Raw genomic sequence first — 23,561 nt, forward strand, 5'->3', positions numbered from 1 at the left:
TTAAAAAATTATTATAGTAAAAGACACATTTCCATTAATTCCACTAATCACTCCCCCTCACTTCACTTGCACTTATTCCACCCTTCGTGTCACTCTTTGAAGCTGTTCTGCAAGTCCTCTTGGTGACTGTCTTTATAAGGTTTGATCAGAAATAGACTGGACCCTGCTGCTGAGTGCATCTCAACAAAAAGCCAGCACTGTAAAAACGTGCTGTGTCCTCATCCACTGTTCCACCAGATGTGGCGTCTGACAACTTCTCTCTCTTCACCAAGGTAAAATTCACCGTTAAAGGTAAACATTTCAATCAATTAGGACGTCGAGACAACCGTGACAGTACAACTGAAGACACTCACGTGAGAGAACATTCACAAACGCTTCAGAAAAGGGCAAGAATGGTGGGATAAGCGTGTTGGCAGTGAGAAGTGTTGTAAGAAGACTTGATGGCAATGTCTTTTACTGCAATCAACCTGTTCCAGTGTAAGAATGCACCATATTTTTACCACACCTCATATACAACTAGTTCTTACAGTTTAGAAAAAGAGAAATTACTGCCTGTTGTGGCTTGTATCTAAATGTTCCTCAAAGCCTCATGTGATTACAGGTGAGGCTTTTTGAAGGTGGCAAGATCTAGAATGTATGATGCTGGGATTAAACATGGGATGCTGGGATTGGTTCACAGTGAAATGTTAGGATTAAGGGTACCCCACCCTGAGTGTGAGTGCAACCCATCGTAAAGCCTGGCTAGAACATAAGGGACAGAAAGACAGTTGCTTATTGCTTGTTGCTTACAGCTTGTAGTTTGCTACTGTAGCTCGATACTTGTTGCGCCTGCCGCCTTCTGTCTGCCAGGAACTGTTTCTCCTCTGTGATTCTTCTCTGCCATAGCATTCTGCCTTGGTGTCAGCCAACTGAAAACTGAAACCTTCACAAACTATGGTCTACAATAAACCTTTCCTCCTTTAACTTTGATCGTTTGGTATTTTTGTCTCAGCGATGAGAAAAGTAACCAAGACATTGCCCAACAGTTTCCTGAGCACATGTATTTCATTTACTCAACAATTCAGTAGAATTCATTTCTAAGTAATTTGAGTTTGTAAAAACACACAATGGAACCTTAAAACATTGTGGATTGATAGTAATAAAGATACAAGAATTAAATGAAAAATGGAATGTACTTACAGTCATCGTAGGGACATTACTGCATGTATTTCTTTTTCATCTTTATTTTTTGTTAGTGCATTTGTCATACATAATGATCACATTCATCATGGAGAATTTGTACACTCACATAACATATCTTAGTTCTTTATTCCCATTCCTGACACCCTCCCTTTAACCCTTCTCCACTCCATTTACAAAAATTATATTTCCATTTTTCCTTGCCTTCTCTTTTTAATCTATTTTCCCTTCCATCCCTTCTCCATCCCACCTCTCTTGCTCCCTTTCTGATCTGAACAAGTTCCTCCTGCTTCCTAATACCTATCCTCCATTTTGCTTCTTATTTATACTTTAGGTTTCTCACCCAAGAGAAACAATGTGATATTGAAACTTGTGTTTCTTATTTATTTCGCTTAAGATTATGGTCTTGACATGCATCCATTTACCTCAAAATATCTTGTTTATCCTTCTTTATGGCAGAGTAGTATTTCATTATACATAAATGCCATGTTTTCTTTATCTATTCATCTGTTAATGAGAATATGAGCTATTTCCATGAGTTAGCTATTATAAATCATGCTCCTATAAACATGGGTGTACGAATATCACTATGGGACAGTGATTTTTACCCTTTTGAGAAGATATCTAGAAGGGGAATAGCTGAGTCAAATGGAACCTCTAGTTTTAATTTCTTGAGAAATCTCCATGCTGATTTCCATAGTGGTTGTCCCAATTTACACTCCCACCAAGGGAGAAGGGTTCCTTTTCCTCCCACAGCCTAACCAGCATTTATTATGGGTTGATTTTTTTAATTGTCCCCATGAAGTTTATTGGTACATTTAAAGCAAACAATAGTTACATTTATCATTGGGATCTTACACCTTTACATGTTATGTCTTCGTTCCTGTTTTTCCCCATCCCCCTGTCCTCCCTTCATCCCCTTCACCCTTCCCTATTTAAAAAGACTTTTCCATTTTTTCCTTTTTTCACAGTTTTTCTTTTCCCTTATTTCCTTTCCCCTCCCCTTCCCACTTCCCCTTTAGCCCTTTTCTTCCTATTTCCCACTCTCAATTATACCATTTGAACCTTATTTACACTTTTTGTTTTTCACACCAGAGAAACTATTCAGTATTTACTCGTGTGTCCTATTTATTTCAGTTCAGAGTAAGGCCTCAATGTGCATCCACTTAGCTATAAATGTTTCGAGTTTTCTCATTCTTTATGGCTGGGTTGATTTCTGATGATAAGACATTTTTCTGGAGATGGAGTCTCAGTGTTATTTTAATTTGCATTTGTCAAATGATCAGTGATGTTTAACATTTTCCATCCATTTATTTCTGTTTATACTTCTTCATTTGAGAAGATTCTATTCATTTCAGATGTCCATTTTTTGAATTGGGTCTATAAATTTCAGTCAATCCATGTTTTTGAATTCTTCACATATTTCAGATATGACTCCTTTGTTTGAGAAGCAACTGGAAAAATATTTTCCCACTCTGTAAGTTGCCTCCTCACTCTGTGGTCCCTTTTGCTATGCAAGAGCATTTTAATTTTACATGATCCTTTTTGTTGATTCTTTTGTTGATTCAATACAACTGGGATTTACTTCAGAAGGTTTTTGCTTATGCCTATAACTTAAAGAGTTTTATTGTCTTAGCTACTTTTCACTTTGTTGAGACAAAATACGTGACACCAAAATTCAAAGGAGGAAAGGTTTATTTGGCTCACAGTTTGTAGAAGTCTCAGTCTATAGTTAGCTGGTTCTAAGGCAGGGTGGCATGACAGAGGGGCATCACAGAGAAAAAATAGTCTATGGCAAAACAGGCAAGCTAGTAAACATTAACTCTCTTTCTGTTCCTTATATTTTACGCAGACACTCCACCCTAGAGCTGGTGTAGCACTCACACCCTTACTCCTAGCTAGAACTATGCCAAACCAATCAATGCACTGATTTAGCAATCATATAACATCCATCCTGGCACCAGCCACTCTAGATCCAGCTACCTCGGAAAAGTATCCCCTATGACTTCATAAGGCTATGTAGAGACAACTAGACACAAGCCATAGCATTTATTTACCCTATCTTCCAGAAGATTAAGTGTTTCTGTTTTAATATTTAAATATTTGATCCATTTCAATTTTAGTTTAAATCATGCTAAGAGATATGGGTCTAGGGTTATACTTTGGCATATTGCAAGCCAGTTTTCCCAGCACAGCTTACAGAAGAGGTTATTCATCTTGGAGTAAATGTGTTTGGCCCTTTTGTCAAATATAAGGATGCTGAGACTTTGGGGTTCGTTTTCAATGCAGATAGTGGTATTTTGGCAATAATTGCTTTCATTCTCCTTCTGGTTTCCTGTGCTATCATTCTATTAACTGTTTGCCTTCATGCTAAAGAGGGTGCATCCAAAGCAATGTCTACCTATACCTTCCACATCACAGTGGTGATGTTGTTTTTCATGCCCTGCATTTTCATCTGTCTGTGGCCATTCAGCATTGCTTGGGCAGACAAGTTTCTTGCTGTATTTTGTAGCCATCACACCTTTTCTGAATCCAGCTATTTACACACTAAGAAATAAAGATATTATTTAGAAATAAAGAAACTTATAAGTCATCATGTGAGTTCAAGGGATAACACTCATCTCATATAGTCTTCTCTTCTCAGAGAAGCCACTGTGTGGAATCCAATTTGGCACCTTTTGACCTGTAAATTAATCTGCATAGATTACTCACATCCGTATGTTGTGAGATGTGCTCTTTTTTTCCCATTATGAAAATATTTAACATTCTAATTTCTAGATTTCTACAACTTGCAAAGAAAATAAATTTCATACATATCCCTTTGGGCACATTCACAGATAATAAAATGATAACAATAATAACATCTACAGAAATAGTCATTGCCCCTATTTATTAATCACTATGTATTCTCCCAAAATTGTGCAAGATATTTTACCTAGATTATATACTCCTATAAAATAACTTTGGTTTATTTATCATTGCTCTCATTTCTAAAATTACAAAAGAAAATTCCATCTCAAGTCTAACCCAAATGGAGAAGATATTGTAGCTAGTCAAGTGTTCTGCATCCACTTAGAACCATCCTTCTCCAATACACACACACACACACACAAACAATATTTTTATATTTGTATATAAACATGTATATACAAATGCAGTCAATTGTATAAAAAAGGAAAAATACAGGTTTTTTTCATTTTTAGGATGGGTAGAATTGGCAAGTCAAGCTATGTCAACATGATGTAGCCTTTTTAAATATAATATTTTCTATAATACTTTATATTTGAAAAGCTTTGTGATGCATATTGTTTATTGTATAAAATCATATGAACATTCTTTTAAATAGCTTGATTTTATTTCATGCCCACGAACAGGAGTCATCACTGCTTGCACCTCATGTCTATACCAATGTCTCATAATTTCTAATTATAATCAATCTGTATCCAACAATAAATTAAATGGTTCATGTTAGAAAATACATATATATTAAATAATTGCAATCATGATTTCTCCAAGCAGATGATTATAGAAGCATCATGTATACTAATGAAGAGACTTGCATGGGGACATAGAAAGTCTTCTTGTAATATTTTTATATGAAATTATCTCAACTGTGTTCACTGATATAATTCTTCATGTATGTGTCACCATTGCTTCATAAGTGATTTAAAGTCTATATGTAACTTCCTTTCACCTCCCAACCACACTAGGGCATCTTGTCTGAATTCTTACTCATCTATATAATTAGTTCTTAGAAACTACAAAGTGAGGTCTTACTACCCATGTTGTTTCTAAACATGTTTTATTTAACTCATCAACAATTCGGTACAATTCATTTCTAAGTAATTCATGTTTTGATAAAGATCATAATGGAATTTTTAAAATTTTATACTGCATACTAATAAAAGCACAATAAATACAGAAAGATGGAATGCAGCCATAGTCATGCAACAAGGGACATTGCATTTGTTAAAAGAAATTATGCATATTGATAATCCACATATCTTCTTTAAGAGTTTAACCTAAAAGTGTGAAAGTAATGTAAAAAAATTAAAACATGTCTTAGTTTTTTAAATTTCAATAAGCAACAAAGCTAAAGTTGATTATTTCAAAAGGTCAACAAAATTGGTAATACATTAGCAAGACTGATCAAAAAAGGAAAAAGGGGGCTGGGAATTTAGCTCAGAGGTTTGGTGGCCTGCCTTGCAAGCGCAAAGACATGAGTTCAATCTGGTACCAAAAAAAAAAGGAAAAAGGTACAAAATTTCAAGTCAAGGATACAAAAGTAAACCACACTATGATGCTACAGTCCTGACAAGTAAGATGATATTATATTTAACTTTATGGCAAAAAAAATTTTAATTTAGAAGAAATCAGAAAGCTACAATTTAAACAATAGTTACTAAAGCAAGAGTGTCTCAATGGTCCAATATAGATTGAACAAATTAACCTTGAAAATAAACCATTCGTTCTCCTAATTTTTACCATTTCTTAGCTCAAAAATTACACAATCATAATCATTTTTCTCATGCTAGGATTCTGCAAACCACACTACTGATTCTTCTCTGGCTCCATTTTGTGATCTGACAATAAAGTGTCCAACTGAGAGACTTCAAAATGGGAGGACAAGATTCACTCCTTCATATTTGCCTGCTATGGGCTTTCTCTTGGTTTGCTGTTCTTCCTAGTAAGGCAATAGTTTATGCCTATGGTATAAATTGAATCAAGATTGCCATTTTCTAACAGCTGCCCTATATTCCCTTGGAGATGCCAAAACTGGCATGCTGACACACAATATTAAAATTTCTTAGTCTCACTCTGGTGCCTTACTTCAAAATTTTGAGAAACAAGAATTAGACAAAATACACTTCTACCAAAAGCTCTGGATTTCAAATTCATAATGAACCTTTTCCTAAATTGCTAAATTTCACTTGATCTTAGCCAAAGAGCTAAGAATAAAAGGAAATCTGAGTGTTCTTTTTCTAAGGTCTAGAACAACACAGAACATCAATTTCACCATTTTCATGCAATGCAATACTGGAATTAGGTGAGAGAAAGATAAAGGGCTTTTAAATTGGAAAACAGAATATCTCACTGTCACTATTGGCAAATGACATGACTTTGTATACAGAAACTCACACGTATTCCAACAAAAACCTATTGGAGGGTAGGGGATTTGGCTCAGTGGTTCTGCTGCCTGCCTCACAAGTACAAGGTCCTGAGTTTGGTCCCTGGCATGGAAAAAAAAAACTACTGGAACTAATAGATGAATTCAGTACAGTTACAGGATTCAAAATTTACATACAAGGTATCAGTAGCATTGTTATATGTCAAGGTCACTGACATGAAATATAATTCAAGAAAGCATATAGTTACAAACACAGAAAACACATCAATTAAATTAACCAAGAGTTAACAGGTTATTACAATTAAATTATAAAAGCTTCATGAAAGAAATTGAAGGAGATATATAAAAAATGGAAAGACATCTTGTGTTCATGGATTGGAAAAATATTGTTTAAATGTCCATAAACCCAAGGCAATCTATAGTTTCAACATAACATGTCAAATCATAAGTAACATTCTTCATGGTGTTTGAAAATGACAATACTAAAATGTATGCACTATCAAAAAAAATCAAAATTGCCACAGCCATCTTAAAAAAAAGAAGAAAGAATGAGGTAATATACTTCCTGACTTCAAAATACACTGCAGAGAGCCAGGGATTTAGCTCGGTGGTGCTGAAATATAAAGAAAATTCTTCAGACACTGAAACTGGCAAGGAGTTTTTTATTTTTTTATCACAAGACTTCAAAAACTCAAAAAAATATACAAATTGAATTACATCACACTAAAGAGTTTCTACACAGCAAAGAAAACAACAGAGTGAAGAGACAACTTTGAAAAATCAGAGAACATGTTTGCAAATTGCACACCCAGAATATAAGGAACTCAATAGCATAAAACACAAACAACCTCCTCAAAATGGGAAGCAGACCTTAATAGACTCATTAAAAGGAGATGCACAATGGCTAGCAGACATATAAAAAATGTTTAGCGTATTAATCAAAAGGGAATTGCAAATCAAAACCACAATTAGAAATCACTTCTCTCCACTAGGGGTGGTTATCATAAAACACAATAATGATGAAGGAAAAAAAAATATATATATATATATAACAAGTGCTAAAAATGCAAGGAAGTGGGTAAATAAAAAACAATCCCAGAGCATTGTATGGAATACTGTATTAGTAAAGCTGTGTTTGAGAAGGAGCATGTAGGCTACTCATAAAAATTAAAAATAAAAATACCATGTGATCTAGCAATCCCATTAATAGGTGAGTGTTCAAAGGAAAGGAAATCCACAAAGAAAGGTACATCCTCACCCTCATGTTTTTTGGCCACACTATTCACAATAAGGAAGAAACAGAAGCATCTTAAGTGTCCATCATTTAATGCGTGGATAAAGAAAATATGGTACACGTGTAAAATGGAAAATCTCTTAGTCACAAAGAAAGATTTAATCTTTCTACTACAATGAATAAGGAATTTAAGATCATTATGTTAAATGAAGTAAGTCTGGCATGAAAATACAAGTACCACAGGTACAATCTAGACCCTTGGCCTTGTTAGAAATCCAGACTAATAGACCATGTGAAATAGGAAGAAAAGGGCTAAAGGTGTAGGGAAAATGGGAAGGGTAGGGGAAAGGTAATAAGGGAAAAGAAAAAAAAATGACAAAATGAGAAAATGGAAATAAAGTGTAAATGGGGAGGGAGGAGGGGGTGAAGGGAGGGCATGGGCAAGGGGAAAAAAATGAGAACCAAGACCTGTTGTGTAAAGGTACAAGATCCCAGTAATGAATGTAACTGTACTGTATACCTTAAATGTACCAATAAACTATATATATCCAGACTAGAATGTGGTTAAAGAGGTTGGGGAGAATAGTGTGGAAAGGAAACATGGGTAAGTACATATTAAGCTACATTAGAGAGGAGCTTAGCTGTTCTTTCTATAAACTTCTCAATTCTAAGTGTATTCATGATACCATTTCACACATATTTCTTTTTGTATTTGTTTTTCTCAAAAGTGCTTCTTAGATCTTTGATCCAAGCACCTTAGAATTTTTTCCATCTATTTGACCTGACCGTATGTACCCACTGATTGATCTCTCCCCCACCTTGCCTCCCACTACCCACCTAGACTGCGACTGTTCCTTATATTTTACGCAGACACTCCACCCTAGAGCTGGTGTAGCACTCACACCCTTACTCCTAGCTAGAACTATGCCAAACCAATCAATGCACTGATTTAGCAATCATATAACATCCATCCTGGCACCAGCCACTCTAGATCCAGCTACCTCGGAAAAGTATCCCCTATGACTTCATAAGGCTATGTAGAGACAACTAGACACAAGCCATAGCATTTATTTACCCTATCTTCCAGAAGATTAAGTGTTTCTGTTTTAATATTTAAATATTTGATCCATTTCAATTTTAGTTTAAATCATGCTAAGAGATATGGGTCTAGGGTTATACTTTGGCATATTGCAAGCCAGTTTTCCCAGCACAGCTTACAGAAGAGGTTATTCATCTTGGAGTAAATGTGTTTGGCCCTTTTGTCAAATATAAGGATGCTGAGACTTTGGGGTTCGTTTTCAATGCAGATAGTGGTATTTTGGCAATAATTGCTTTCATTCTCCTTCTGGTTTCCTGTGCTATCATTCTATTAACTGTTTGCCTTCATGCTAAAGAGGGTGCATCCAAAGCAATGTCTACCTATACCTTCCACATCACAGTGGTGATGTTGTTTTTCATGCCCTGCATTTTCATCTGTCTGTGGCCATTCAGCATTGCTTGGGCAGACAAGTTTCTTGCTGTATTTTGTAGCCATCACACCTTTTCTGAATCCAGCTATTTACACACTAAGAAATAAAGATATTATTTAGAAATAAAGAAACTTATAAGTCATCATGTGAGTTCAAGGGATAACACTCATCTCATATAGTCTTCTCTTCTCAGAGAAGCCACTGTGTGGAATCCAATTTGGCACCTTTTGACCTGTAAATTAATCTGCATAGATTACTCACATCCGTATGTTGTGAGATGTGCTCTTTTTTTCCCATTATGAAAATATTTAACATTCTAATTTCTAGATTTCTACAACTTGCAAAGAAAATAAATTTCATACATATCCCTTTGGGCACATTCACAGATAATAAAATGATAACAATAATAACATCTACAGAAATAGTCATTGCCCCTATTTATTAATCACTATGTATTCTCCCAAAATTGTGCAAGATATTTTACCTAGATTATATACTCCTATAAAATAACTTTGGTTTATTTATCATTGCTCTCATTTCTAAAATTACAAAAGAAAATTCCATCTCAAGTCTAACCCAAATGGAGAAGATATTGTAGCTAGTCAAGTGTTCTGCATCCACTTAGAACCATCCTTCTCCAATACACACACACACACACACAAACAATATTTTTATATTTGTATATAAACATGTATATACAAATGCAGTCAATTGTATAAAAAAGGAAAAATACAGGTTTTTTTCATTTTTAGGATGGGTAGAATTGGCAAGTCAAGCTATGTCAACATGATGTAGCCTTTTTAAATATAATATTTTCTATAATACTTTATATTTGAAAAGCTTTGTGATGCATATTGTTTATTGTATAAAATCATATGAACATTCTTTTAAATAGCTTGATTTTATTTCATGCCCACGAACAGGAGTCATCACTGCTTGCACCTCATGTCTATACCAATGTCTCATAATTTCTAATTATAATCAATCTGTATCCAACAATAAATTAAATGGTTCATGTTAGAAAATACATATATATTAAATAATTGCAATCATGATTTCTCCAAGCAGATGATTATAGAAGCATCATGTATACTAATGAAGAGACTTGCATGGGGACATAGAAAGTCTTCTTGTAATATTTTTATATGAAATTATCTCAACTGTGTTCACTGATATAATTCTTCATGTATGTGTCACCATTGCTTCATAAGTGATTTAAAGTCTATATGTAACTTCCTTTCACCTCCCAACCACACTAGGGCATCTTGTCTGAATTCTTACTCATCTATATAATTAGTTCTTAGAAACTACAAAGTGAGGTCTTACTACCCATGTTGTTTCTAAACATGTTTTATTTAACTCATCAACAATTCGGTACAATTCATTTCTAAGTAATTCATGTTTTGATAAAGATCATAATGGAATTTTTAAAATTTTATACTGCATACTAATAAAAGCACAATAAATACAGAAAGATGGAATGCAGCCATAGTCATGCAACAAGGGACATTGCATTTGTTAAAAGAAATTATGCATATTGATAATCCACATATCTTCTTTAAGAGTTTAACCTAAAAGTGTGAAAGTAATGTAAAAAAATTAAAACATGTCTTAGTTTTTTAAATTTCAATAAGCAACAAAGCTAAAGTTGATTATTTCAAAAGGTCAACAAAATTGGTAATACATTAGCAAGACTGATCAAAAAAGGAAAAAGGGGGCTGGGAATTTAGCTCAGAGGTTTGGTGGCCTGCCTTGCAAGCGCAAAGACATGAGTTCAATCTGGTACCAAAAAAAAAAGGAAAAAGGTACAAAATTTCAAGTCAAGGATACAAAAGTAAACCACACTATGATGCTACAGTCCTGACAAGTAAGATGATATTATATTTAACTTTATGGCAAAAAAAATTTTAATTTAGAAGAAATCAGAAAGCTACAATTTAAACAATAGTTACTAAAGCAAGAGTGTCTCAATGGTCCAATATAGATTGAACAAATTAACCTTGAAAATAAACCATTCGTTCTCCTAATTTTTACCATTTCTTAGCTCAAAAATTACACAATCATAATCATTTTTCTCATGCTAGGATTCTGCAAACCACACTACTGATTCTTCTCTGGCTCCATTTTGTGATCTGACAATAAAGTGTCCAACTGAGAGACTTCAAAATGGGAGGACAAGATTCACTCCTTCATATTTGCCTGCTATGGGCTTTCTCTTGGTTTGCTGTTCTTCCTAGTAAGGCAATAGTTTATGCCTATGGTATAAATTGAATCAAGATTGCCATTTTCTAACAGCTGCCCTATATTCCCTTGGAGATGCCAAAACTGGCATGCTGACACACAATATTAAAATTTCTTAGTCTCACTCTGGTGCCTTACTTCAAAATTTTGAGAAACAAGAATTAGACAAAATACACTTCTACCAAAAGCTCTGGATTTCAAATTCATAATGAACCTTTTCCTAAATTGCTAAATTTCACTTGATCTTAGCCAAAGAGCTAAGAATAAAAGGAAATCTGAGTGTTCTTTTTCTAAGGTCTAGAACAACACAGAACATCAATTTCACCATTTTCATGCAATGCAATACTGGAATTAGGTGAGAGAAAGATAAAGGGCTTTTAAATTGGAAAACAGAATATCTCACTGTCACTATTGGCAAATGACATGACTTTGTATACAGAAACTCACACGTATTCCAACAAAAACCTATTGGAGGGTAGGGGATTTGGCTCAGTGGTTCTGCTGCCTGCCTCACAAGTACAAGGTCCTGAGTTTGGTCCCTGGCATGGAAAAAAAAAACTACTGGAACTAATAGATGAATTCAGTACAGTTACAGGATTCAAAATTTACATACAAGGTATCAGTAGCATTGTTATATGTCAAGGTCACTGACATGAAATATAATTCAAGAAAGCATATAGTTACAAACACAGAAAACACATCAATTAAATTAACCAAGAGTTAACAGGTTATTACAATTAAATTATAAAAGCTTCATGAAAGAAATTGAAGGAGATATATAAAAAATGGAAAGACATCTTGTGTTCATGGATTGGAAAAATATTGTTTAAATGTCCATAAACCCAAGGCAATCTATAGTTTCAACATAACATGTCAAATCATAAGTAACATTCTTCATGGTGTTTGAAAATGACAATACTAAAATGTATGCACTATCAAAAAAAATCAAAATTGCCACAGCCATCTTAAAAAAAAGAAGAAAGAATGAGGTAATATACTTCCTGACTTCAAAATACACTGCAGAGAGCCAGGGATTTAGCTCGGTGGTGCTGAAATATAAAGAAAATTCTTCAGACACTGAAACTGGCAAGGAGTTTTTTATTTTTTTATCACAAGACTTCAAAAACTCAAAAAAATATACAAATTGAATTACATCACACTAAAGAGTTTCTACACAGCAAAGAAAACAACAGAGTGAAGAGACAACTTTGAAAAATCAGAGAACATGTTTGCAAATTGCACACCCAGAATATAAGGAACTCAATAGCATAAAACACAAACAACCTCCTCAAAATGGGAAGCAGACCTTAATAGACTCATTAAAAGGAGATGCACAATGGCTAGCAGACATATAAAAAATGTTTAGCGTATTAATCAAAAGGGAATTGCAAATCAAAACCACAATTAGAAATCACTTCTCTCCACTAGGGGTGGTTATCATAAAACACAATAATGATGAAGGAAAAAAAAATATATATATATATATAACAAGTGCTAAAAATGCAAGGAAGTGGGTAAATAAAAAACAATCCCAGAGCATTGTATGGAATACTGTATTAGTAAAGCTGTGTTTGAGAAGGAGCATGTAGGCTACTCATAAAAATTAAAAATAAAAATACCATGTGATCTAGCAATCCCATTAATAGGTGAGTGTTCAAAGGAAAGGAAATCCACAAAGAAAGGTACATCCTCACCCTCATGTTTTTTGGCCACACTATTCACAATAAGGAAGAAACAGAAGCATCTTAAGTGTCCATCATTTAATGCGTGGATAAAGAAAATATGGTACACGTGTAAAATGGAAAATCTCTTAGTCACAAAGAAAGATTTAATCTTTCTACTACAATGAATAAGGAATTTAAGATCATTATGTTAAATGAAGTAAGTCTGGCATGAAAATACAAGTACCACAGGTACAATCTAGACCCTTGGCCTTGTTAGAAATCCAGACTAATAGACCATGTGAAATAGGAAGAAAAGGGCTAAAGGTGTAGGGAAAATGGGAAGGGTAGGGGAAAGGTAATAAGGGAAAAGAAAAAAAAATGACAAAATGAGAAAATGGAAATAAAGTGTAAATGGGGAGGGAGGAGGGGGTGAAGGGAGGGCATGGGCAAGGGGAAAAAAATGAGAACCAAGACCTGTTGTGTAAAGGTACAAGATCCCAGTAATGAATGTAACTGTACTGTATACCTTAAATGTACCAATAAACTATATATATCCAGACTAGAATGTGGTTAAAGAGGTTGGGGAGAATAGTGTGGAAAGGAAACATGGGTAAGTACATATTAAGCTACATTAGAGAGGAGCTTAGCTGTTCTTTCTATAAACTTCTCAATTCTAAGTGTATTCATGATACCATTTCACACATATTTCTTTTTGTATTTGTTTTTCTCAAAAGTGCTTCTTAGATCTTTGATCCAAGCACCTTAGAATTTTTTCCATCTATTTGACCTGACCGTATGTACCCACTGATTGATCTCTCCCCCACCTTGCCTCCCACTACCCACCTAGACTGCGATGACCACCATTTTGCTCTCAACGTCAATAAGATTAACTTTTTAGGTTCCATATATGTGTTAGATCAGGCAGTATTTTGTTTCTTATGGTGACTTTTATCACTTTGCACACTGTCCTCCGTGCTCATCCATACTGTTTTCAAATGACAGGAATACCATCTTTCCATAGCTAAACAATATTTATGCCTTCTACAAGCACATATTCTTTATCCATCAGCTAACAGACACTTAGGCTGATCCTGTCCCTTGGTAACTGTAGCTAGTACAGGTATTAATGAGGGAGTGCAGATGTCTCTTTAACAACTGATTTCATTTCCAACAAATGTACACCCAATAATAAGGTTATATGTGATAGTTCTAAATCTAATTTTCTAAAGAAGCTTTACAAGTAAATGACAAAAAACCCTCAATACTTGAAATATGAAAAACATGTTATACTGCCTCTTTTTAATGCTGTTTCTTTCACTACTGGAGATTGAACTTGGGACCTTGTGCTTGCAAGGCAGGAGGTGGCACCACTGAGCTAAATTCCCGGCCCTTTTTAATGTTGTTTTTCTTCCAGTTTACTGTGAGTAAATTTTTTCAGGTCAAAATATTTACTTAAATTAAACAAGTTATTATTCAGTTAAAATAGCTGAGGTGTCATCTTTTAACAGATATACAACAACATGTTTTCATTTTTCCGTGCTTTCACTGTTTCATCTGACCCTGAAAAAATCAACTTTAAAAAAATTCTTCAATGGAATTTTAGTTTTCTTTAGTGGGATTTTGTTCATCTTAGTTGTACATCAATAGAAGAAAGTAATGAGATGTTGAAGTCTGTAGGTGAGGGGGCAGATGAGGGACACTCTGAGTGCTTTGTATGAATGAACTAAGACACTATATTTTGGAACTATATGTATGTGAAAGGTACTGACCTTTCCTGCTTGCACTTTTATGAGCAGTTCATATGTAATTCATTTGCTTTTCTGATATTGGTGAGTAAATTTTATTAGCATTTTTACAAAGATGCAATGACCCATTTTTATGAGCTTGGGTTTCTACAATCAATGCACTGAAAGAATATCTTTCAAAATTGTGAGACATAAATAATAAGCACCACTTAGCTGGTATTGTGTATTTTTATGAAAAATAAAATACTAACATAGTAACAAAAGCTGTGGGGACATAATAAAATTTTGTTTTTGAAAAATATGTAAAGAATTATTATTCAACACTAATATATGAATTCAAATACTCACATTACTAAATTATTGGCCAAAGAAAAAACATCTCTTCTGACTCTGACCAACTTTGTATAGATAATAAATCAAGTAAATATATATTCACACTGCCTCTCCTTTCTTTATAGGTTATTTTGCTAATATGAAAAAAATGAGGTAATTGTTACTGTCTTTAATTTCTTAATTCAGTACCTATCCTGTATTAGGACTGGCTAGAAATAATTAATAGTTGTAGCTTCAGTTTGCAAAGAAAGGTGCTCTACCTTTCATAGCTTGTTTCTGTACTGTTTAGTCTTGATTTTTGTTTTTCCTTTCCTATGCAATTCGGAAGTCATGCATTGCCCTACAGTCTCCTGCTCAGACTCTTACATTTTCATTAGTTTGCAAGATACCCTTTTACAAGTTTACACATAGGAAATTGACCATTATGTTGGCCATAGAAGACTTTACTAGTTTAACTAAAAAGCACTCCTTCGTGGGAAGCAAATGCCTCCAGGAAACAGATTCACCTTAAATAAATAACTTCTTTTTTTCTTAACAGGAAATGAATAATTTCTTCCTTTAAAGGAATCCCAAGCAATATCTACAGAGAAAGAAGTCAAAGCAAAATCACAAGGCAAGTAACTGTGATTATTTAGTAACATTGAAAACCCTATGTAATATATTTAATTCATGAGCCAACCCTATTTTTTTCCAAACCAAAATTAAACAACCCAAGCAAAAATTCAAGATAGAATAATTTAAAGTATTAAAATATAAGTGAAAAAATTTAGCTTAATTTCACTCTATTCTCAACACTCCTATAGTTCTCAAATAGTAATTCATTATTTATGGAAAAAACAAGTGGAACGAACAATTTAGGGACTTTGTAACAGATGGTCTTTAACTCAGTATTGACTTCAAAAGGATATAATCGGTGATTTGGATAATTCTCAATAATTCTGCTAATGCTAAATTTAAGAAAGTATTATCAGAGTGACATAATTACTGCTCACTACATGAAATAGTTCTATTTACCTATTACCCTATCCAGCAGTTGGTAATACTTGTCCCTTGGGAAACACTGTGTATGTAAGACTTAGTTTTTATAGAAAGGCAGTAATAGAGTTGATATTGGTCATTAGTTCTAGCCCTCTTAATTGGTTTCATTCACAAAAATAAGAACTATTTTTAGCTCTGCATCTTAATATGTAATGATTAATCCAAAAAGCAGTAAATCTGTGTTTCTCATCTCTTGAAGCCCTGAGGGTAAAATCTGTGCCTGTACAGGTAAGTACAATGCTCACTCTAATTTTCCAACTTCAGGTTCTACTGTTACACTCCCTCACTCATTTTTTACTCACTACAGTCTATTTTTTCTTTGGTCTTCATTTGCTTCTGTTAGTGCCCTTCATTGATTGATTTTCACTCAAGTTGTTATATATTTTTCTGGTCTTATCCCTAAAATTAAAATTGTATTAAGAGATAAACTCAAAATAGTCTTCAAAGTATTACTATCTTTAAACTGGTATGTGAAGTGTTTTGATTCTTCCATCCCTATTTTCTCTGAAGATTAGGATCCTAAAAGTGAAAATCCAATGTCTGTATCTTGCTTATCCTATTTCCACTGATAAAATAGCAAAAGGCATACTGGCTTGATTTTTGCCAGAACAGTTTAGTGCTCCTAAATTGAAAACGTCTAGATCTCTTTCCTGAATATCATCAACATTAGTGTGATGGGTAACGTTTTTTAATACTTACTATATAAAACAATACTGCATTGTATTTTGCATTGGAATTTAGTCCTATAAGTTTTCCTTTTCCCCACACTGATTTTGATACATCATGATTTTTAACGAGAAAACCAATATATATTATCTCTAAATGTAGAACAAATCAAGTTTGGGGAAAGAAACAGGCATTAAGTTACTTAAATCCCACCAGGTGAAGAATATTTTAGTAAACCCTGCATATTTACTCATGCAAAACATTTTTATATCTCAAAATAAAGTGATTTGCATTTTATAACTCTTCCTTTGATTCATTGATATTCTTTTCTTACTAATATGGACTTAACAATTATTTGTAAAACCTACATTACATGAATTTATCCATTTACTGGCATAACCAGTCTTTCTCCTTCAATATTTACCATGTTCCCATTTAGTATTATAAGTAATATGCATAAGGTAAAATAATTTTATAGTTGCATTTTCCTATTTGTCTGTATATTTCCCTTTGATATAGTTCCATGACACAGAATTGCTGCGTCACAGTTAAGGAGTTTTACATTTATTACTTCATTGCCTTCTAGAGTGAGTGTACACTTGACATCTCATCACCTGAGACTGCCTCCCCACTGCCACAAAAATAACAGGTTTAACTTTCCCATCCCAGAAATCAGACAAAACAGAATCTAGCTTCTCAAGGTGGAGTCAATTTAGAAAACTTTAGCTTTGAGTTTTAAAAATTAGTTCTCATACTTTATTAGAAAATTATAATTACATTTTAACATAAATAACTTCTAAATATCCACATCTTATTTTGCCATAAGGCATATGGTAACACAAATAAATATATGTTTTCAATGTTGATCTGTAAGTTTAACTATTAAGTACTGTGCCTATTCAAACAATTCTTTATTTTCCTAAAAATTCATAAGGCCTTATTTGCCATATGCCACAATTCCTAATATTTAATTCCAGACTATTTTTGTCCTGTATTCTGTTAAACTAGTCAAATTGTTTAATGACTGTAGATTTATAATACATTCTGATTCATTTTATAGAAAGTATTCACTTCTCAACCCTAACACTCATTATGTTTCCCTTTAAATTTCCCTGAGTTTTGAAACTGACTTTGGTTCATTTTGTGTTATTTTGACAGATTTCTACTGTGCAATTGATGAGTAACTTCAGTTAATCCATGGACAAGTTCAGTGATAAGTGGTATTTTTATAACTTTGAGTCTTCCTGTTCTATTAGAATGGTTTGGTCTTTCATTTTAATCAGAGCTTCAAATATATTAGAAAAATTATGTATTTTTCAATAGAATTTATACCTTGCACAGGTTTTCTTTAAACAAGACATCTCTTTGTAAATTTTTTGGTTTTCCTAAAAGTATAAACATTAGTTTTTATATTTATTTAAATTTTCTTATTAGATTTAATGTTTTCATTCAATTGTTTTATTTTTTTAAGGCAGACAATTATGTGATCTGACAATCAGTGATTATAATTTCATTACCCTGCCTTTAAGATTATTACTTGAATTCATCTTCTTGTCTACTTTAAAATACATTGTTAAACCCTAATACTAACAGGCTTCCTTCTTCATATTTTAATTTTAATGTTTCACATATAATCATTGATCATTTAAAAGCATCCTGAGTTAAATATTTCTTGATACTTCCTATTTCACTGACTTATCAGAAGGCAATTTTTTGAAATTTATGCAGTATTTGTATATATAGCATGTTCATTCTCTAAAATCATTATCAAAATAGTCCTGACATAAAATTTTGCTGCCTTCTTTCTGAGTTTTATCTGATCTGATGTGGAACTTTAAGAATTTTTCCTTGATCAATCTACCAAAGGAGTTAAGGGTCATCATTTGAGCATATTTGATCCTCAGATAGTTACATCTGGAAGTAGAAGGTAGGAGAGTCAGGACATGGGGTAGAAAGGAACAAAGACAATTCACTAGCCATTCGTTGTCAAGATGACAACATGTGGAAAATTAAAGCAAAAAATAAAATGAAGGTATAAATAGAAGAAGGAATTGATTTAAGAGATAATTGAAGGGCTGGCATGAAGCTCAGTATTAGTAGGTTTACACAGAATAGGCAAGTCCCGGAGTTCAACCCCCCAGTACCAAGCAACAACAAAAATTACTTAGGGGTAAAAATTGTGCCATTGGGATTGAAAAATAAAGGAGGGACAAGAGAGCCAGGGGCATGTGGAAGAATGATAATGAAAGGAAGAGTAATAACGATATTTACTAAGTCATTGCAATAAATTAGATTAGAATTGATTGAGTAGATTGGACTTGACTAGATAGAAAAGTAAGATCATGAGCACAGCTGTAACCAGTTAACTTGCAGGTGAGGTGTGACTTCTCCTATTGGTTTATGTCGCATACAGTTCTGGGCTTATAACTCTGGATTCACGAATAAAGCCACAGACTGAGACATCAATGTGTAAGAACAGTACTAGTTTAAGTAAATAAATGGACACTGAATTAGAAAAATATTGTTTGAGTCAGAAATCTTAAGTATGCCAATTAGTAAGGGTGAGCAGGAAACAAAGAATCATTCTATCAATGAAGATAAAAATCATAGAATTAGGAGAAAACAATCAGAAATACTCAGATTGCAGTTAGTGGCAATTACAGTGGTATCTCGGTTTACAAACGTGATTTTTTTCCACAATTCTGGTCACAAACTGAGTTGGACAAGGCTTGAATCAAATTCAATAGTTATATTCAATGGTTCATTGTTGGCCTTTTGAAGACATTTTATTTTATTTTTTTAATTGAGTTTATTGGTACATTTTAGGTATACAGTACAGTTACATTCATTATTGGTATCTTGTACTTTTATATGACAGGTCTTGGTTCTCATTTTTCCCCTTGTCCCTGCCCTCCTTTCACCCCCTGCTCCACTCCCCATTTACAAACATTTTATTTCCATTTTTTCATTTTCTTTTCCCTTATTCCCTTTCCCCTACCCTTCCCACTTTCCCTACACCTTTAGCATTTTTCTTCCTATTTCAAACTGTTAATTATCTCATTAGGATCTTATGTACTTTTATAGTTTTTCGTACTATAGAAACTATTTGGTATTTACACATGTGTGACATATTTATTTCATTTAGGAGTATATCTTCAATATGTATCCATTTTGAAGACATTTTATTTAGTTCTCACTCAATTCAGTTTGTGATCAGAATCATAGAAAGAGTTAAATTTGTAAACTGAGGTACTACTATAACAGAAAACCTGATTCAAACTGAGTCAAACAAAATAGATTTTTGTTTTGGCATGACAAGAAATCTGACTATTGTTGACTTTGTTCGAGTGGTTAGATGTGGCCTTTGATTTCTAAATCATTTCTAACTTTTACTGTTAACGTATTTATGTATATTTGAATGTCATGGTGGCTTCATTTTGGGTATAATATTAACATTAAATGCAAGAAAAATTGACCAAGACCTTGCTCCACATAAAGGTTTATTTGTTTAAAGAATAAAGTCTTCTAAAGAGGATAATGGTTTACATCACATTTAACAGTTCTGGGTCACACACCACATCTTAAACAAATTCATGGCTCAGGAGGAGAAAATTATAACAATTGGTTTAAAAACTGACATCTTGTTTTCTTGATCTAGAATCCAGGTATTTTTTAAGTGAATAGATATCAGCCTCTACTGCATAACTGGGATTTCTGTTAATGCGAAATGAGAAGGGGAACGGCTTTATAGAAACAGGAAAGAAAAAAATAGAAAACGTTATAGCAATAAGGCCATGATAAAATGTTTCAAGTCTGTGGAGATACGAAGCAAAATAAGATTGAAAGTTACTATTGTATAGAATATAGAAGGTGTGAATTTCTCTAAAAATCAGATATCTGTATAAATTTTTTTTAGAGTTGAATGAAAGAAAATTAAGATAACCTTGCCGGTGAATGGTTAGAAAAACAAAGGAGTATCAAGAAGGGGCAAACAATTCATTGTCATGATGTTTAAAAAGAAATTTCCTATAAGAACCAAACCTGTCGTGTAAAGGTACAAGATCCCAATAATGAATGTAACTGTACTGTATACCTAAAATGTACCAATGAACTCAATGAGGAAAAAAAGAGAAATTTCCTATGTTAATAGTTGAAAGATAGTAAAAATTGAACAAAGTTTAATTCACAGATGCTTGGGGAAGGTACACAGTTTATACTACAAGGAGCTGGCCTTGAAGAGCAAAGCCCCATGGCTAGGTATATGGATTGGCATATCTTATACTATGGATAAAATTCCTGGCTTTGACAGGCTTCCACTTTGTTTGTAAACTGGGCCAAATAAAATATAAAGGCAATTTTGCAAAAATCTAGATATGATAATGTGCTAAGTACAGTACCTTGCATAGAAAAATCATTTAATAATTATCGATTTAGCATTGTTCAATTCTTCTATTTTATTTTTATAGGTGTCCTTATGGCAAATAAATTAGTGAATATAAGGCATATATTCATTATGTTACTAGCGTGTTATGAAGCAAAAGTTATAAATAACTTCCATCCTTGCATTTGATCATTTATTCAAAAGAAAAAAGAAACACACAAAATAAAACAGTAAATGGTTTTGGCCTGAGCATATTAATTTGAACAGTGAAGACGAAAGTCAGCTAGATAATTTTCCAGGTAGTGCAAAAGCATTGCTATGAAAAAGCAAAAACCATTATCAATCATTTTCACCTGAGATCATTAGAATAAAATAATACTTGGGAAAGTGATCAGGGAAAATGTCTAGAAATCCTTGGGAAGTAAACAAAATTTCTGCTCATGGAATGTAAAAAAACTAACGCATTTGAGTCCATTAAATCCTAAACTTCGTTCCTTTTTATATGATCTCCCAGAACATTAATACTTTTATTTCTGTTGTTGTTGTTTTATTATTGTTGTTATCCACTTAAATGATTTCTAATCCTTTGATATATAACCGATAGAATGCACTAGTAGGATAAATGGTGAATATACTTTAGTACCACTTACTAAGAATTTTTGCCACTTTCTATCCACAGATGGTTTGAAATCATCTTTTCTGCTTAAGCCAATGAACAGACAAAATGGCTCCATGATCTCTGAGTTTGTGTTGCTGGGACTCTCTAGTTCTTGGGAAACTACAACTTTTCTCATGTTCACATTCTCTTTGCTCTATTTAGGGATCATCTTGGGAAATCTCTTCATAGTCTTCTTGATTATTACTGATTCATCTTTACAGTCCCCTATGTACTTCCTGCTGGCTAACCTGTCCTTCATTGATGTGGGTCTTTCCACTACCACAGTTCCCAAGATGATCTCAGATCTCTTCAGTGAACACAAAGTCATTTCTTTCCAGGGCTGTATGACACAGTTATGCTTCATTCACATCGTGGGAGGAGTGGAGATGGTGCTGCTCATAGCCATGGCATTTGACAGGTACATCGCAATCTGTAAGCCTCTTCACTACTTGAACATCATGAGCCCTAGAAGGTGTGTTTCATTCGTAGCCCTTGGCTGGGTAGTAGGAGTGATCCATACTATGTCTCAGTTTTTGTTTGTTGTAAACCTGCCTTTTTGTGGTTCCAATAAAGTAGACAGCTTTTACTGTGATTTTCCCAGGATTATAAAACTTGCATGTGGGGATGGAATCAAATTCGAGTTTGTTGTTGCAGCCAACAGTGGCTTTATGAGCATGGGCACCTTCTTCCTGCTTCTCCTTTCTTATGTCTTCATCGTGTTCACAGTCTGGAAACGTTCTTCAGGAGACTTATCCAAGGCACTTGTCACTTTGTCAGCTCACATCACTGTGGTTGTCCTTTTTTTCACTCCATGCATGTTTCTCTATGTGTGGCCTTTCCCCACATCATCAACTGATAAATATCTGTTCATTCTTGACTTTGCTATTACCCCTGTTTTGAATCCTGTCATCTATACGCTAAGAAATAAAGATATGAAAATAGCCATAAAAAGATTGAGCAAGAAAAGTTATTATGTCATATTATGCTAGCCAGATGTGTTTCTGAAGCTCTCTGTCAATCTGTTTGACTGTTGAATACCTCCACTTAAGCCTATGTCTGGTATTTAGGACAAAATGGACAAAACCTCTACCTCATTTTAAAAATTTCTGTTACTTCTACAAAGCATTTAATCATTGTTTTCACTGTAACAAATTGTATAATTCTATTGTGATATAGATTATTATAAATGAATAGCATTCATAAATAGCATCTCACGATTTAAACCATGATCATTTTGACATAATAAAGAATATAAATGCATCTTTTCTGTTCCCAAAAAGGTTCACAAATAAATGCACATTGTTTTTGGTAAATTATCAGGAATCATTACATCAAAGTGTTGGGTGTAAAAGACTGGTAGCTCTATTGAGGCACAGCTTTCCTCCAAACAACACCTAAGACATAATTTGATGGCAAAAGTTCATTTGGAAAATGATATTAGAAAACATCAATAGGAGGTGGGGAAATGATAGAAGTAAAAGAGTCTTATGTTGATAAACATAAGTGTGATGCAAACCTTCTGTACTCCCTGTAGTCCCTCTTTACCTTGTGAATTAGAATTGTTCCAGTTTAGGAATAAGGTACATGGTATGTTTTTCATTTTTAGAGGGTGAAGGCACTCCTTGCCACGTCCAACTGTCACACCCAGAACACTGCATGTTAGAAAGCCAGAGATAAGCTGCCAGGTAGGCTGTAAGGTGGTGGCAGTAAAGAATCATTTCCTTGTTTGCAGAAAATATACACCTGTCATATTCAATTTTTTTTTTTTTTTTTTTTTTTTTTTTTTTTTTTTTTTTTTTTTTTTTTTTTTTCAGGTACTGGGGGT

At 33.6% G+C, this 23,561-nt stretch overlaps 1 protein-coding gene across 1 annotated transcript in view; it reads left to right on the plus strand.

Moving 5' to 3' along the window:
- The first annotated feature begins 21,789 nt into the window (after positions 1-21,789).
- Positions 21,790-23,561, plus strand: part of LOC104849738 (olfactory receptor 4F21-like) — a 4,965-nt gene continuing 3,193 nt past the window's right edge. The window contains exon 1 of the mRNA XM_010606265.2: positions 21,790-22,688. Within this exon, the coding sequence (XP_010604567.2) occupies positions 21,790-22,688 (899 nt within the window). The remainder of the gene's footprint in view (positions 22,689-23,561) is intronic.

This window comes from Fukomys damarensis, unplaced genomic scaffold (assembly GCF_012274545.1).
Source record: "Fukomys damarensis isolate Sample0158 unplaced genomic scaffold, DMR_v1.0_HiC HiC_scaffold_17, whole genome shotgun sequence".
Lineage (NCBI taxonomy): Eukaryota > Metazoa > Chordata > Mammalia > Rodentia > Bathyergidae > Fukomys > Fukomys damarensis.